The sequence below is a fragment of the Malus sylvestris genome, chromosome 4, assembly GCF_916048215.2.
Source record: "Malus sylvestris chromosome 4, drMalSylv7.2, whole genome shotgun sequence".
NCBI classification, from domain to species: Eukaryota; Viridiplantae; Streptophyta; class Magnoliopsida; order Rosales; family Rosaceae; genus Malus; species Malus sylvestris.
Window position 1 is genome coordinate 25106125 of NC_062263.1, and position 16255 is coordinate 25122379.

The 16255-nt window shown below is 38.8% G+C and overlaps 3 protein-coding genes across 4 annotated transcripts; all 3 read left to right on the forward strand.

Annotated features, from left to right (window-relative positions):
• Positions 1 to 2614: 2614 nt before the first annotated feature.
• LOC126620080 (WEB family protein At2g38370-like) lies at positions 2615 to 5708 on the forward strand. 2 transcript variants are annotated; one of them, XM_050288549.1, is made up of 2 exons: positions 2615 to 3108; positions 3993 to 5708. In XM_050288549.1, exons 1-2 carry the CDS (start codon positions 2926 to 2928, stop codon positions 5505 to 5507), a joined length of 1698 nt encoding a protein of 565 aa, XP_050144506.1. In that variant the 5' UTR covers positions 2615 to 2925; the 3' UTR covers positions 5508 to 5708. The 2 variants fall into 2 exon arrangements, with proteins under 2 accessions (XP_050144506.1, XP_050144509.1); XM_050288552.1 differs by having other exon boundaries at positions 2621 to 3108; positions 3996 to 5708.
• An 828-nt stretch (positions 5709 to 6536) lies between these two features.
• Positions 6537 to 10465, forward strand: LOC126618778 (uncharacterized). The gene is made up of 6 exons (XM_050286937.1): positions 6537 to 6671; positions 8160 to 8255; positions 8409 to 8602; positions 8814 to 9011; positions 9651 to 9710; positions 10026 to 10465. The coding sequence occupies exons 2-6, from the start codon at positions 8165 to 8167 to the stop codon at positions 10185 to 10187; spliced, it is 705 nt and encodes a 234-aa protein (XP_050142894.1). The 5' UTR covers positions 6537 to 6671; positions 8160 to 8164; the 3' UTR covers positions 10188 to 10465.
• Positions 10466 to 13307: 2842 nt separating this feature from the next.
• On the forward strand, positions 13308 to 16156 carry LOC126618777 (CBL-interacting protein kinase 2-like). Its single transcript, XM_050286936.1, has 2 exons — positions 13308 to 13472; positions 14119 to 16156. The coding sequence occupies exon 2, from the start codon at positions 14526 to 14528 to the stop codon at positions 16008 to 16010; it is 1485 nt and encodes a 494-aa protein (XP_050142893.1). The 5' UTR covers positions 13308 to 13472; positions 14119 to 14525; the 3' UTR covers positions 16011 to 16156.
• The last annotated feature ends 99 nt before the right edge of the window (positions 16157 to 16255 follow it).

The window sequence follows — 16255 nt, forward strand, 5'->3', positions numbered from 1 at the left end:
GAGTTAAACACAAACTAGGGTTTAATTTTTTTAGATTAATTAAAATAAAGAAGAGGAGAGTGATATATATTACCATAACAAAACCCTATGGTTCGGTATGGGATCCCATATCAAAACCCTTGTCCCGATTCCCAAACCAAAATTTTCGGGAATCCCAATTTCAATACCGATCCCAAACCAAATTTTTGGGAATCCCGAAATAGTTTCAGGATTTCGGGACAAATCAGGAATCCTGAAATGGTTTTGGGCTTTTGGACAAAAATTTGACATATTATGTTTTTGGGCTAAAATTCAACATTTTATATTGAAAAATTGACATATACGTAGGCCCAATCTGCCAATTTGTTTCTACTAATCTGTGCACAAATCTGCCAATTCAAAAGCATCTGTGCACAATCTGCCTATTCAAAAGCAATCTACCAATCTGCTAATCTGTGCACAAATCTGCCTATATGTGGCTCATCTAGAAATAGCTTGCTTAAACTTTGATCTGTTCCCGCTTAAAAATGCATTCAACCAATCGTCTCAACTAAATTCAAAAGGGGCGATAAACTATGCATTTTACCCTTCAAGTTCTTGATGGTAAGCTTAAACGAGAATATATACAACAGAAAGTAAAAGAAACGCTACAAAGCAGACGGAGACAGAATTTGTTCAACTATGCATTTTACCCTTCAAGTTTGAAGAATCTTGTCGAGCATGCTCCCCACACAAACAAGAAATTGTGATGGGCCAAGTTGACATAGCAAATCGACAGTACATGTACATTACATCTTGGATTTAATCCATATAGGATGTTTATACAGTCATTCATAACGGTAAATATGGAGAAGTTGGACAAGGCTAAAAAGGAGATGAATCCTACTCCGTTGAGGCAAACAGAATTACCTTGTCCTTGATGTCCTTGTAGCATTGGTTTGTACACCTTCTCTGTTAACAATAACACACCAACAAAACAACATTTGAAATATCCTTAGTAATGTTGTCTGCCTAATACCCCAAGTAATTCTCATAAAAAGACAAAAAATTTGATCTTGCTTAAGCTTTGATCGACATTGGTAAATATGGGTCGCTAATGTGACATCCATTTTATTAATTATGGCTTCCTACTAGAAGAGAATAATCTCCACATATGCTATTAAACCAGAATATGAGAAAGTATTAAATCGGAATCTGAGAGAGTATTAAACCACAACCTATTAAATTAGAATCGAGAGAGTATTAAACAGTTTGCATTGAGAGAGTATTAAATTAAACTACATCCTATTACAAAAGGTCAACCAATGACTAATGTAAATATACCAAAGCTCCAAAAGCTTAGATTCCTTAAAGACTAAATACTTCCAAGACTTGAATATAAATATGTCCCACATTACACTCTTAAAAGCAACAATTAAATCAAAGGAATATACAATTCAAGAGAGCATAAAATTAAATAAAACTCATCTGAGAATTTTACCTGTTGCTGTTGGCAAATAAAACTCCAGCACAGTAGCAAAGCAAAAGAGCCCAGTTCCTTCGGACCTTCACCAATATGCAAAAACCCAAGAACCTGAACCATTAGATCAATTAAATAGAATCTGATATGTGAAACCAAACAAACCCTAAATTTACAAACCCTAATCTAGAATTCAAAAATTAAATTTCAAAAACCCTAAAATTACAAACCCTAATCTAGAATTCGTAAATTAAATTTCAAACCCTAAATTAATTCCCATATTTATTTACCTGTGTATGAATCTGAGAGATAGAATTGCGTGAAAGAGTCCGAGACTCCTGAGAGAGAGAATTGCGAGAGAGAGAGTCGCAATAGAGAGAATCGTGAGAGAGAGACCTCAGACCGGTGGTGGCTGTGACTCTGTATCGTGAAGGAAGAGAGAGACAGCGATGGATGATCCGCGTGCGGTGGTGGGCCGGTGAATGGCTGGCCGAAGTTGGATTTGAGTGAGACTGAGCTGAGAGATAGAGACCGAGAAATGAAATGAAAGTTAGAAACTGGAGTGGAGTCAGTTTAGTCCTCGATGGGGAGAAACAAAATTGAAACCTGAAAGCCTAACAAGGAATAGATGGACGGCATACATTTTGAAACAATCCAACGGTTCAAATTAATTCTAATTATAATTAAAAAAATAATATATATAATAATTAAAAATATACATTTTCGGTTCAGTATGGGAATACTTAAATATTGGAAAGGCAATCCCGATTCCCATACCGATATTTCGGTATTTTTTCAGTTTGGGAATACCAAAATTTTGGGAAAATCGGTTTGGGACATTTTTTATTTGAAATCAGTATTTTTTTTGTTTGGTTTAGGAATTTTGGGAATTTTTCCACCCTATAACAGGAGATCTCAGTTTTGGAACGTTGGAGGCCGAGGACCAATATTCTTCATAGATTCGTACTAACAGTTTAAAGCCCAACAGCCCCAAACTCAAGAGGACAAGCAAAAGTGCTTTTCTTTAACGCGCTTTTATCATTACCCAAAAGACCAGAAGCCCGTTAGGTGATATTGGCTTTTGTTGCCGTTTAAAAAATCGAACGACACCCGACGCCCCCACCAAATTTCAAAAAATCAATGCGCACATCACTCCATCCATCTCTCCACTCCTACGTGTCATTCGACCCCTCTCCCGCCTTTCCCGTAAACCCCATAAACCCCAGCACTATTTCCCCTCCTCTACCCCTATCACACGTGTAAAATCTTTATTTATCAGGGGTATTTATGGAACTCCGGAAAAATCAAACGTACACTTTCGTTTGTACCGTGCTGCTCGGGTTTGTGTCTGTCTGAAGACTCTGAACTCTCTCTGCTCAGTAGCCAAACACCATTAATCTACACGCGAAGTGTTGTTAGGTTACTGAGAAAGTTTCAATCTTTGGTTTCGTTCTGTTGGGATTTCATTTGGGTTGTCGGGTTTGGACATGGAGACCGGAATCATCGGAGTGTCGGAGTCGGGTTTGGACGTGGGGAAGGAGGAGAGGGTTTTGAGGGCGGAGATCGATACTTCGGCCCCTTTTCAATCGGTGAAGGAAGCAGTGAGTCGATTCGGTGGAGTCGGTTACTGGAAGCCCTCTCAGCTCACTAATAAGCCTTCTGGGCCTGCAGTAACTCTCTCTCTCTCTCTCTCTCTCTCTCTCTCTCTCTCTCTCTCTCTCTCTAAACATATAAAGATTGGGTTTTTCTTTTGAGAAATGTAGAAATAAGAAGGGGGTTTTTTCTTAAAAGGAGAAAAATTACATGGATTGAGATTAATGGCTATGGTTTTTGGGCTGACGATGAAGTTTTAGTTTGAAATGTAAGGTTTTGTGTTGTTCTTTAAAGTTTAAAGTTGTTTATAAGTTGTTTAATTGTTGGTTCAAATTGTAAATTTGTAATGAAAATGCATTCTTGCACTTGGATTTAGAGCAGCCCGAGTGATCCGATTGCTTCGGAATGTAGTTGAAACTTGTAATGGGATTTGATGAACTTCAGTTTCTGTGGAATAGTGTGTGCCAAATGCTATTAGTTGTCTGTTTCTGACATTTTTGTGAGTTTATGGCTTTAGGACTAATGAACATCTAGCAAGTTTTTTATTTAACGCCAAGGCAATCGAGAATTATGAAATGTGTGTTAGCCCACCGCGAAAGAGGAAAGGTGATTTATGTTTGTCTTGTTGAGTAGGGGACTCAAGGGTTTTGGCTTGTACCATATAGGATTGCGTCCTCATACATCTTGTCATATCTTTCGCGTTGGTTGCACCGAAGGGTAGATTCATAAGTTGCAACTTTGGATTCATTTCGTATTAAAATCATTATGTGATGGTACCCTTTTCATAAAATTACTGAATTATGACTCGGTAAGACCCTGATTCAAAGAGAATGGTTGTGTTGTTTTCTAACCATAGGTAGCTTTTTAACATCATGTTCGCTTTTTTGTTTTCTGGTGTTTCTATTGCTTACCAAATTGCTAAAGACTACCTTATCACGTGGTGACATGTTTCTCTTCTTAGCAGCATGACATTGAAGATGTTGACACTGAAAAACTCGAGGAGCAGGCTTTGCAGTTGGAGAAAGATCTTACTTCGAAAGAAAGGGAAACGCTGGATGTTCTAATCGAACTTGAAGAAACCAAAAAGATAATTGATGAGTTGAAAAGGAAGCTACAGGAAGAAGTATCTGAAGTGAATGTGGCCCTTGAGGCAAATGGAGGTAAGGAACATGTGACTCCTGTGGTAAATGAAGAGGATAAGGAAAACCATGGCAATGTGGGTGGTCATTACAATTCAATGGGCGGCATTATTCCCTGCCCTTCTTCAGCTCCAGGTTTAATCTTGATGGAACTGAAGCAGGCGAAAATGAACCTTACAAGGACTACTACCGATCTTGCGGACATTCGAGCTTCAGTTGAATCATTGAACAAGAAATTGGAAAAGGAAAGAACCATGCTTGAGAAAACCCGTGTGCGGTTAACTTCAAATTCTTCGAAAGTGTTGTCTCTTGAAGAAGAGTTAAACCAAACAAAACTAAAGCTACAATTGGCAAAGGATGGTGAAACTAAAGGTGGTACTGCTAATTCTTTAGATATTTCAAAGGAGCTTCAACGGTTGAGTTCTGAGACTGAGCAGTTCAAAAGAATGGCAGAAGCTGCAAAGTTAGAGATCTTGCAAGCAACGTCTGAGATTGAACAAACAGGAACGAAGATAAAAACGGCTGAAATCCGGTTGGTTGCTGCGAGAAAAATGAAAGAGGCGGCTAGAGCTGTAGAAGCAGTGGCTCTAGCGGAAATTAAGGCTCTATCATACCATGAGAGTTCATCTGGAGATTCATTGCGAAAATTCGACCATGTAACTCTTTCATTCAAGGAATACTCAGACCTAATCCGCAAAGTTCGAGATGCTGAGGAACTTTCTAAGAAGAGGGTAACAGATGCCATGCTTCATGTTGAAGAAGCAAACGTGTCAAAAACGGAAATCCTGAAAAAAGTAGAGGAAGCAACTGAAGAAGTCAAAACCAGTAAAAAGGAATTGGAAGAAGCTCTGAATAGAGTGGAGGCTGCAAATAGGGGGAAACTAGTAGTTGAAGAAGCTCTTCGCAAATGGAGATCCCAGCACGGTCAAAGAAGACGTTCTGTTCACAACTCTACCAAGTTCAAAAATCCTTGCCCGTCTAATCACGGGATAGATTTGAAATTACGCGATGTGAATGGTCTGAATCTTGTTAGTGACGGGCCAACACCTGTGTTGAAGCCAACTTTGTCGATAGGACAAATACTAAGCAGGAAGCTGCTTTTGCCGGAAGAGGTTGAAATAGAGGTGGCCGGAAAAAACCCTGTAAAACAAAAGGTGTCACTGGGACAAATGCTGCAGAAACAAAATGGTGATCAACCCTCTTCTGGGAAGTCTGAGAGGGAAATCAATATCAAGAACTGTTCTGGTAAGAGAAAGAAGTCTGGATTTGCTCGATTCTCGCTACTCTTGACGAAGCAAAGCAGGAAAAAGAAGAAGCCAACTCCAAACTTAAAGTGATTCGGCCTGTCAATCGGCTTATTATCTCAATCAAGAATTGACTCTAGTTGTATGTGTGCGCGTCTCAGATTGTTTTTTCTTAAGAATTCGTTTGGTTTAGGTTGTAGTCGTTCCCAGACTATTGGATCTGTTCATTATATATGTAACCTTTATGTGTTGGTTGTGAAGTAAATGCACCTAGCTAATGCTAAAGTTCCTCAAGAGCCACGTTTAATTTTCCTCCCAAAAATGTTTGTGATACACATGAACTAAACCCTTCACCCGAGGTCCTGTGTTTGATTCCCTCTCTTCCAATATGCTCAAGAGCGACTCCTACCACGAGAGCTGAAACCAGTTGTCTTGTAAAAATGGTGCCGACAAACAAACATTTGCCTGGCAATCATCATTTTGCACGTAGGTAAGACGGGAAGGTACAGCCAGCTTCGTGTGGTGGCCAACTTGAGTTAAATATTATCCTGTTGGTATCCATCAAGCGTCCAAATCTGACGAACATATCTTGACTTCGATTTTTGTTGCTGGTAAATCACACGATCGGAGGAAACTAAAACGTCCATGTGAGTCTTCTTGGCCTCTGAAAATAGTGGATAATTATAGTTTATCACCAATTGTCCTCCCTAAAAAAAATGTGTGTAAATTTTTTCGACCCTTAAAAAGGTAGACTGCCACTAGCTGGTCCACAATTGAAAAAAATAAAAGAAATTAGAGAATTGATAACCTTGTTTAGTATATAAAAATCGAATGTTTATCAAAATAATGCCTCTTCGGAATATCCGTTGTACTTGTTCGTGGATATGCAGTTTCGTCAATAGTGCAGTAGAAACAAGAAACACCAAAAATATCTCAAAAAGCAAAACAAACCCAACCCTACGTGGATACGCAGTTGACAAGGCAGGAAGATCACGAACTCCAATGTGACACGGAGGAAGGAGTCCATGTCACAAATTGCTTAGCAGTGTTAGCACACACACAAGCCCAACCCAGATGGGGTAGCTGTTCCTGTTTAAAACAAACAAGAAAACAAAGCAAACGATCGCCAACGGCAATTCAACGCATACCCCACCCCCGAACACTTCGAAACAAATAAGAAAGAGAGAAGAGGAATTCCAAAAAATCCAGTTTTCCACCTCTCTCTCTCTCCCTCTCTCTCCCCCCTGACAATCACAGGTAAATACTTATCTATGTATCTCCGATTGTTCGGGATTTCGACTCCGCTCGTTTCTGTTCTTCCAACGTTGAAAATCCTTTAGAGTCTTTATAACTTCAAACTTGTTCCTTATTTCGTTTCCCACGTTTTCTCAGCACCAAAAGGCAAAAGCTGTGATTTTTAGGATTGATTCGATATCTGTCCATGTTGTTTGTTATTTGCTACATGTTAGTGTTTTTGTATGCATTGTTTTGTTAACTTGGTTCTTCTGTTTGTATGTCGTTGACAAATTTTATTGCTTTTGGTCTCTGATTAAGGTTGTCTGTTGTTTGGTTATTTATGTTATAGATGTTCTTGCTTTTACTATTAGACTATCAGTACAGTTTCAATTGCGCAAATCATCAGGCACATCACTATCTAATCGGTTCGGTAGGGTACTTGGGAAAGAATTTACCCTTTGACAAGAATTTACCCTGCCACAAGAATTTACTGTACACTTTGACAAGAATTGACCCTGCCACACTTGGTTTGGTGAATTCGCTTCCTCAAAATTTAGGCAGGTCTGTTACGGTCTTACGGACAGTTTTCTAGGGAGCATTGATTCGAGGGTTACGGCCCTGACCCTTGTAGCACTTGTTATTCAATATTTTACGACATGGGGCAATAGTTTCCGACTATTATGAGGCTCAAGGTGTATTCGAATTATAACTAGAATGAAGTCACTAAATTTTGACACGATGCGATAGATTGATTTTTGTTGTTTGCGTTTCTGTAATTGCTTTTCTGTAATAGAGTCACTAAACTATGACACGACGCGATAGACTGTAACTAGAATGGAGTCACTAAACTATGACACGACACGACGCGATAGATTGACACGATGCAATACTATTTTCATGCGTTGATAAATTTTCTTACTTTTGGTTGTTGGTGTTATAGCTGTTATTGCTTTTACTCTGACTTCAATTGGGTAAATGGTTAAAAACATCAGTTGACAATCGGAAGAGTATTTGGGAAATAAGAAACTTTGAACTTGCTATGGACTGTGAGATTTTAGTTTGCCCCGCTTGGTTTGGTGAATTCGGCTCAATCAAAACTTTGGCAGGTGTGTTAGAGACAGCATGCCAATCAGTAGCGAATCATGGGTTACGGTCCTGACCCTAGTTGACGTTAGCCCTTGTTGTTCAATAGCTAGCGACATGAGACAATAGTTTCCAACCATTATTAGGTTCAAAGTGCATTTGCTACGACTTTATAATTATCTTGTCACTACTTTTCTTTGTTTTGGGGAAACTACACTAAAAAGGTCGTACCCAGTGCACAAGGCTCCCGCTTTACGCAGGGTCTGGGAGAGGTGAATGTCGGCTAGCCTTACCCCCATTTATGGAGAGGCTGCTCCCAAGTCTCGAACCCGAGACTATGACCTTCTATTGTTTGCTATTGTTTTGATAACTATGAACCCCTTATCATGGCGGCTTTCTTATGTTGACAAATGATCGCAACTTCAGGCACCATGGACGTCAGAGTTGGGGTTTTGTTCCTTTTTGTGTTGGCAGCGAGTTGGGCTTGTGATGCTAGACAACTGACAAACCTTGATTTGTCTGGTAAGAAAATTTACTGTCCAATGATAATGAAATATGAACATGCTTCGTAGTATCGTCTTTGAAAATCGAGGGTCCCATTCACACCTCAATGTTGAGAAGTAATTGCTTCCTGGGAACATATTGTTTAACTGATAGTTTTACTCTCTGATTCAATTTCAAAGTCAGGCCACCTGGTGGAAACTCAAACCTTCCAAGTTGAAGAAGTTGTTGGGAATGAGAAAGCGTGCACATTGTGTGAGGAGTTTGCTGGCCAAGCGCTTGATTACATTGGTGAAAACAAGACCCAGACAGAGATCGTTGAATACCTACATCAGACCTGCTCTCAGTTGCGCTCTTTCAAGCAGCAGGTAGTCACCCCTTCTAAATTTCTACAAGATTTATAGAGTATTAGTACACTATCAAATATACTGCTATAAGAAGCTTTCTAGAGTTATGATAAGCTATGATGCATTGTATCTAAACCAAAATCATTTGGGGATGTTTAATACTACTTTTCTTCTCCCAAACTTAAGAAAAAAAAAACTTTCTGAACGTCTTTACGATTTTTTTGTGGGACAGTGTGTCACTTTGGTGGACTATTATGCTCCTCTCTTCTTCTTAGAGGTCTCCTCTCTAGAACCCGCTGAGTTCTGCCAGAAGGTCAACCTCTGTCAGCAAGTAGCTTGTGTTTCTTCACAATTCAAAGAGGATGGCTGTGGATTATGTCACCGTGCTGTTTCAGAAATGTCGGTTAAGTTGAAAGATCCTGACACGCAGGTTAGTAATTGCAGTACTCTTTCAATAATAAGAAGACACCATACTGAACATATCAGATTTTGATGTTTATAAGTTAATTTTTACCTTGTTGATCGTGATTAGCCACAGTTTTTAGTTGATTTGTGACAAATTATGGTTACCGCTATCTTTTTTAACTTACAAGATGGAACCTTGTTCATATTTCATTAAATCCAAAAGCTTGAGAAGAAAACTTGGAGCCCTAAATGCATGTGTCTTTTTTATTTATCGCTGAGTTTGTTTGCGAAAGGTCAACAAGCTACTGCACATGTGGATTGAACTTAATCATTTGCCACCCATGACCAACATTAGACAGCTGTTATTAGTATCATTCTGCAATTGGCTTCTTGCTCAGAGAACTGTGTTGAAAATTTTTCGCGATGTGGGATTTATGTTTTCAGAAATGCTACTCACCGAAAAAAAACATAGTAATGTTGCAAATGTATACTCCAGGAGAGCTGAAAACTTTGGAGCTTTTTACTTCAAATATTGGCAAAATAGACTGCTGGGTTTTCTTGTGATTGTTATTAACTTATTACTAGCAAGAAATTTCTCGTGGTTTTTATCCAACGGCGCTTCATGCCACCTAGACAACTGAATTCTATTTTTGTTTTCTGTCAGCTGGAGATCATTGAGTTACTTCTGAAGGCATGCAGTCCGGTGGAGTACTATAACAAAAAGGTGAGGAAAACTAAGAATATTAGTCAATATCCATGGATTCATATGTTCTCATCAAAAGTGTGTTTTACTCCCGATTTTCATGAATGCGTTAACAGATCAAATTGAAAACTGATATTCGTATACGAGAATTTTATTGCTGTATGCATTAACAGATTAATCACTTGGTTATTTATCACGGCCCTTCAAAATCTTTTCCGTTGAAATGTCTCTCTCTCTTCTCTATCATTGGGACAGATGATACTAATCGTTTAAGGTAGTTCCATTGCTTCAGTACCTTCATATGGTTCTCTTCTAACCCGCTTGAATTTTCAACAGTGCAAGAAGCTCGTTTTCAAGTATGCCCCACTCATGCTTGCCAATGCAGAGCAATACCTCGAAGCAACAGACATATGCACAGACATATGCACTGCACTACATGACTGTAATTCGAACACAGCTAGCATTATGGAACACATATCCAATCTTTCCGACTCTTAATCGTGGCAACGAAGAGACACTGGACTGATGAATCCATTCCGTCATGGGAACAAAGGTAAACTGGAACTTGTGTCTAACACATCCGTTTGTGTAGGTGTGCCCGGCTGTGCTATAATCTCTTTGTGGCAGGAGACTTGATTCAACATTTATTTTAAAATATGTAACGATAAAATTCTGTACCGCATTATCTTTGACGATTCGTAATCTCTTATGTTATTCGAAGCTAAATCATATTTAGATTGCAAAACAAGGAAAAATCAAACGTTTTAGTTGTTTTAGTGATGCAACGTTGAATTATATATGTTGAACATGCTGTTGCTTACTGACAGCTTTCCTTGCTGCTAAAACAAAAGATGGCCTTTATATTTTTAGCAGCACAGAACAGCTCCGCGACTATACAAATCCATTCTCCAGCTCCCACAGTTGGAGAGAAATATGTGTACACCTCGGACGCTGCTAGAATGTTATCCCGAGTCAATTAAGCATTATCATGTAAGAAAGTTAAAACATATGACAATGTTTGATAGCTTTGGATACCAACTCAGTACTGATAGTTGATACTTAGAAAAAAGTCAAAACAGTGTTTGATTGACTTTGAATACCGCAACACAGCACTAGTTTCTTACAAGAAAACCACTCAATAAACAAGTACAAGTGGGAGACTAGAAGGTTCGAGGGAGACTAAGGGTGGTTTGGGAGTGAGGTGCTTAAAAAAAAACATCCATGAAAAAAAGCTGTGAGGGTTTTAGGTGTTTGGTAAACTGAAAAAAAAAAGGCTTATTTTGAAAGTTGCTGTGAGAATAAGCTGAAATCAAAGGAAAAAGTTGAAGCTGCTATTTGCAGCTTTGGAAAACTGGTTTTTTTTCAAAGCACACTGAGCTACAGTGCTCCTTTAATGAAAAGACCCACTATCAGACTGCTTTTGTTTTTCCAAAAGCACTTTTACAAAAAAGTTTACCAAACACTCTGCTGATTTATTTCACAGCCGCTTATTCTCATAGCAGTTTTTTTTCAAAGCACAGTAATACCAAACCAGCCCTAAGAAGCCAAGCACCAACTTTGTGCTTTATTTTTGCTAAAGAAATTATTAAAAAAGGCTTGCTTATTATATTTTGTTCGTTCATTGGTTTCACGAAGCTTCCCTAATTCTCCTGGTCGACTTGCAAAACCCATATGCTTTTGAAAATTCTAGACTTCTCTGACCATGTGTTTCATATGTTAAATTTCGAATTCAATCATTTTCTCTAACTGTTCTTACGTCCAACTTTCTAAGCATAATTTCATTCCAATGTTCGTATATTTTGACTCTATTCATCTTAAAAAAACGATTTCTACCATCTTTTTCATCCTTGTACACACCCCCTTATTCATCCATGTTCATTAATTTTTATTTAATTTACACAATCGAAAGATCAAAATTAAACAACGATAAACAAGAAAAGAGAATGAATGTATAAATTTCACTTGCCTTAGCATTAAATTTGTACGGAGCAAGAATTTCACTTGCCTTGTTTAATTTACAAGATTATGTCATTGAATTTGTATGGAGCAGCGCGCGGCCAACTCCGACCGGGAGACGGTGGGGCCCCAGGGAGGGTAACCGGACACGGACCAGTAAGCTCGTGTGGTGCCAAGCAATCGCTGAGTGGGACGTGTACGGTGGGCAGCCTTCGGTAGAAACCTCTGCTAATTACCAAAAACTGGAATATTAACAAATAAATTCTTAAAAAAAATAATAATACATAATTAATAATAAATAAAGAGAAAATTATTGGCACTTCAAAAATCACATTCTACACTCCAAACTTTCTATATTTAAAAAGAAAAAAAGGTTCTAAAAAACGCTAGGCGCTAGTCGGAAGGCGGGCTGGCGCCTGGCGCCTAGCGCCTAGACGGGCTCTAGGCGGATTTAGATAATTTTTTTGTATATCTTGTAAATAAGTGCATATTGACACTTACAAAAAATTATACTTGTATAAAATTCATGGATAAGATAATAAAAAAAATGATAAAATGCAAAAAGAGTATCTAACAAGTCCAAAATTTAAAAACACATTAAGCATATATGTCATGTAACCATAGTGAGGAGTATTGTAAAATGACAAATGTACAACAAGTTCACAATTTTAAACCACTTAGACTTAGATAGGATTTTTTATTTTATTTTTTAATTTCATTAAAAAAAAAACCGCCTAGCTCCACCTAGCCCCGCCTACCTAGCCTAGCCCGCCTAGGCTGTCGCCTAGAGCCGATTTGATTTTTCCAACCGATTTGCAAGAAAACGCCTCGGCTTACCACCGCCTAGTGCCTAGGCAGCTGCCTAGGCCATTTTTTAGAACAGTGAGAAAAATACACTTATGAAGAGTGTAGAATAAGATTTTTGAAATGCCAACAAAACTTCCCTCATTAAATTCTTACAACAAATAATAATAAATTAATCACGTCGTGTCGTGATTGGTTTCTGGGTGAGAATGCCAAAGATGTTCGAGTCATGAAGCATCGCATTGGCCCGCCCTCCGCCCACCCAAATTATATGCATTGCACCCCAACGCCAATCAAAATCAAAATATTGCCTTAGTGTTTTTAATATCGTAGTGATTAAGGTTAATGATATCAGAATTTTTTTTTTTGGTCAAAATGATATCGGATTGAGTTTTTGATTGGGTCTACTCCGCAAAACTAAGGTAAGCAAATGATGACTATTATTATGAAATTGGGTCTATTCTGAACCTTAGTGTTCGAAGCCTAGGGATACGTAGATCTAGACTACACATTTATGTGGAAAAGAAATCGGAGTCGTTGACTTGTGTGACGTAGATCAACGAAATGAGTTAATGAGAAACATTAAATGTGGCTCAAATTTGTGAATCCTTAAGTTCCGGACATTAAGGTAGTGGATCTAGTTCCTGTTATTATGGCTTCCGTTTAACAAAAACTCATGGAGTTAGCAAAACAAAACAGATATTATACTAATTTTACGAATATTTTATTTAAAATTTGGGAAATAATTTAAGAAAAAAAGGTGGCGCCTTTGTATTTATGTCCAAGAACAGTGAGTCGGGAGTGCTGTGATCTCATGCAAACAAGAAGCCAAAAAAACGAGTGAGAAAAAGACAGAAATTTATTGGTTGGCGTTGGCGCGTTAGGCACAGCTTATAAAGGATAGCCACACACCACTACAGCCATTTGGGTTTTCTTTATCTTGCTTTGAATCCAAAAAGCAAAACCAAGATTCTGTTCTTCATTCTTTCCAACTTGGAGAGAACTTCTACCTCTAATTTCAAGGTAAGTTCGAATCTTTTTATTCGGTTCTTTAATTCTATTTGTTGGTTCTGTCAAAGTGAGAAATTTTCAATTTTGTTTATTTTTAGGTTCAGATTTTTTTTTTTAAATTTGTTTCCTGTTTGGTTGCCTAGAAAATTAGAGTTTTTCTTTTATTTTCCCTTGTTGAGGTGCTGAAATCTTGGAAATTTGAAGCTGGGAAATGGGGTTTTTTTTTTTCCTGTTTCTTTTTGGATGAGTTTTAATTGAATATCTTGAATTTAAGAAGTGATTGTGTTGCTGAATTGTTTATCCTACTAGAAGTTGAAATAAATTAAAACCTTCAAATTATTTTATAAATTGCTGAAACAGATGATGAAGTTCACAGCTTTCGAATATGAAGGATACAGAAAACTATGCATTATTTTCGAAATTTGCTGCAAATTATACACTGAATTTAGAACTTGGAAGTGTTTTTAAAATAATCGAAAATATTTTTAGTGAAAATAATTTTGGGTTAAAAGCACTTATTTACTTACACTTTTACTGAGAATTGATTTCAAAAATATTTTTACTAAAAGCACTTTCAGCCATTTTAAAGCACTTTTAAACGGACCCTTAAGCATGCGAAGGCTCAAAGATCTTATATTTCCGTCCTCTTCTCTCTCAGGTGTATATTTGTTGTTGGCAAGTTTGGCGCTTTGACTGCTTGCTACCTTGTTTCGTGTCCGGTTGAGTTTGAGCTAAGTCATCTTTTTCAGTTTTCTCTGGGTTATCAAAGACGGAAGCCAGGGAATGCTGAAAGATGTGCTTCAAGGTTGAGAACTCGCCATCTCTTATCGATGAGGTTGTAGCTCTGTTTGAGTTGCCCTTGCTTATCAATGATGAGACTGAAAAAACTCTCAACGAGTTCAGATTCTATGCTCAAGTGCCCACTTCAGTGAGAAATATAGGCGGGCACATCTTGTCGAAACATGATGTCTATGAAGATGGTTGAACTTTACATTCTTGAGAATATAGTTTCTGTATTATCGGGTAGAAGTAGCTTCTGCTGTGTACAAGAATAGTTAGCCGGAAATGGAAAACAAAGGAAGCGTGTTGATGCAGCGGTATGAATTGGGGCGAATACTAGGCCAAGGAACCTTTGCCAAGGTTCACTATGCGAGGAATCTTAAAACCGGCATGAGTGTGGCGATTAAGATAATTGATAAAGAGAGGGTCTTGAAGGTCGGAATGATTGATCAGATTAAGCGAGAAATTTCTGTCATGCGACTGATTAGACACCCGAATGTTGTGGAGCTTTATGAGGTAATGGCCAGCAAAACCAAGATTTACTTTGTCATGGAGTATGTCAAAGGTGGTGAGCTCTTCAACAAGGTTTCCAAAGGCAAGCTAAAGGAGGATGTTGCTAGGAAATATTTTCAGCAGCTCATCAGTGCTGTTGATTACTGCCATAGTCGAGGAGTCTGCCACCGAGATTTGAAACCAGAAAACCTACTTTTGGATGAGAATGAGGATCTAAAGGTTTCAGATTTCGGATTGAGTGCCCTTGGTGAATCTAAGCGGCAAGATGGTTTGCTTCATACAACTTGTGGAACCCCTGCATACGTTGCGCCAGAAGTAATAAACAGGAAAGGATATGATGGTGCCAAAGCTGACATTTGGTCTTGTGGAGTGGTATTGTATGTTCTATTGGCTGGCTATCTCCCATTTCACGATTCAAATCTGATGGAGATGTATAAGAAGATTGGTAAGGGCGAGTTCAAATTCCCTAACTGGTTTTCGCCAGAAGTACGCAGGTTGCTGTCACAGATCATGGACCCCAATCCAAATACTCGGGTATCCATTGCCAAAATTATGCAGAGTTCTTGGTTCCGCAAGGGTTTGGTCCAAAAACCGGAAATTGCTGAGGTACCGATGAAGGAGCCATCCGCTCTGGATGTTGATGCAATTTTTGGACCAAATGAAGACAGCAATTCTTCTGTGGAGTCAAAGCAAGAATTATCAAAGCCATCTAACTTGAATGCTTTTGATATCATCTCCTACTCCGAAGGCTTTGACTTGTCTGGATTGTTTGAGCAGACAGACCAGAAAAAGGAAGTGCGGTTTACATCCAACAAAACGGCATCCACCATCATCTCTAAGCTGGAGGACATTGCCAAGCGTCTGAAGCTAAAAATAAAGAAGCGGGATGGAGGATTGTTGAAAATGGAAGGGTCCACGGAAGGCAGGAAGGGGGTGCTGAGCATTGACACCGAGATATTTGAAATCACCCCGACTTTTCATCTGGTGGAAGTGAAGAAGTCTAGTGGAGATACATTGGAGTATCAGAAGGTCATTAAGAAAGATATCAGACCAGCTCTGAAGGACATTGTTTGGACTTGGCAAGGGGCGGAGCAGCAGCAGCAGCAGCAAGAAGAAGAAGAGCCACCACAACTAGTGCAGGAGCTGCCGCAGGGACAAGAACACGTAGGGAAGCAAGAACCGCCACGGCAAGGGAAGCAAGAGCAACAGCCTTCTCTGGCACTCCCAGTGCATGCAGTCTCACCCCAGGATTCGTAACAATCGAATAAAAAAAATGGTAGCGGATTTGATTGTAGTATGTGATGATATGAACTTTGTTGGTCTAATATTGAGAAACATTAGTTTTTCTTAAACTGAATGTGGAGGCCTGAGGATTCATGTAATAAAATTGCTTTTTTTTTCTACATTTGATTACTTTTCCTACGGCGGTGGGTTAGAGTGACCTGGCATGAGGGATACCCAACCTCACCCAGGCGGCTAGCGGTTTAAGGGGTGGTGGTCGA

Excerpts from the sequence above, each read along its gene's own strand:
- LOC126618777 (XM_050286936.1), top strand. The coding sequence starts at position 14,526 with ATGGAAAACAAAGGAAGCGTGTTGATGCAGCGGTATGAATTGGGGCGA.
- LOC126618778 (XM_050286937.1), top strand. The coding sequence starts at position 8,165 with ATGGACGTCAGAGTTGGGGTTTTGTTCCTTTTTGTGTTGGCAGCGAGT. Across the intron at positions 9,012-9,650 it reads TGAAAGATCCTGACACGCAG|CTGGAGATCATTGAGTTACT; the intron begins GTTAGTAATTGC and ends GTTTTCTGTCAG. Across the intron at positions 9,711-10,025 it reads TGGAGTACTATAACAAAAAG|TGCAAGAAGCTCGTTTTCAA; the intron begins GTGAGGAAAACT and ends AATTTTCAACAG.
- LOC126620080 (XM_050288549.1), top strand. The coding sequence starts at position 2,926 with ATGGAGACCGGAATCATCGGAGTGTCGGAGTCGGGTTTGGACGTGGGG. Across the intron at positions 3,109-3,992 it reads ATAAGCCTTCTGGGCCTGCA|CAGCATGACATTGAAGATGT; the intron begins GTAACTCTCTCT and ends TTCTCTTCTTAG.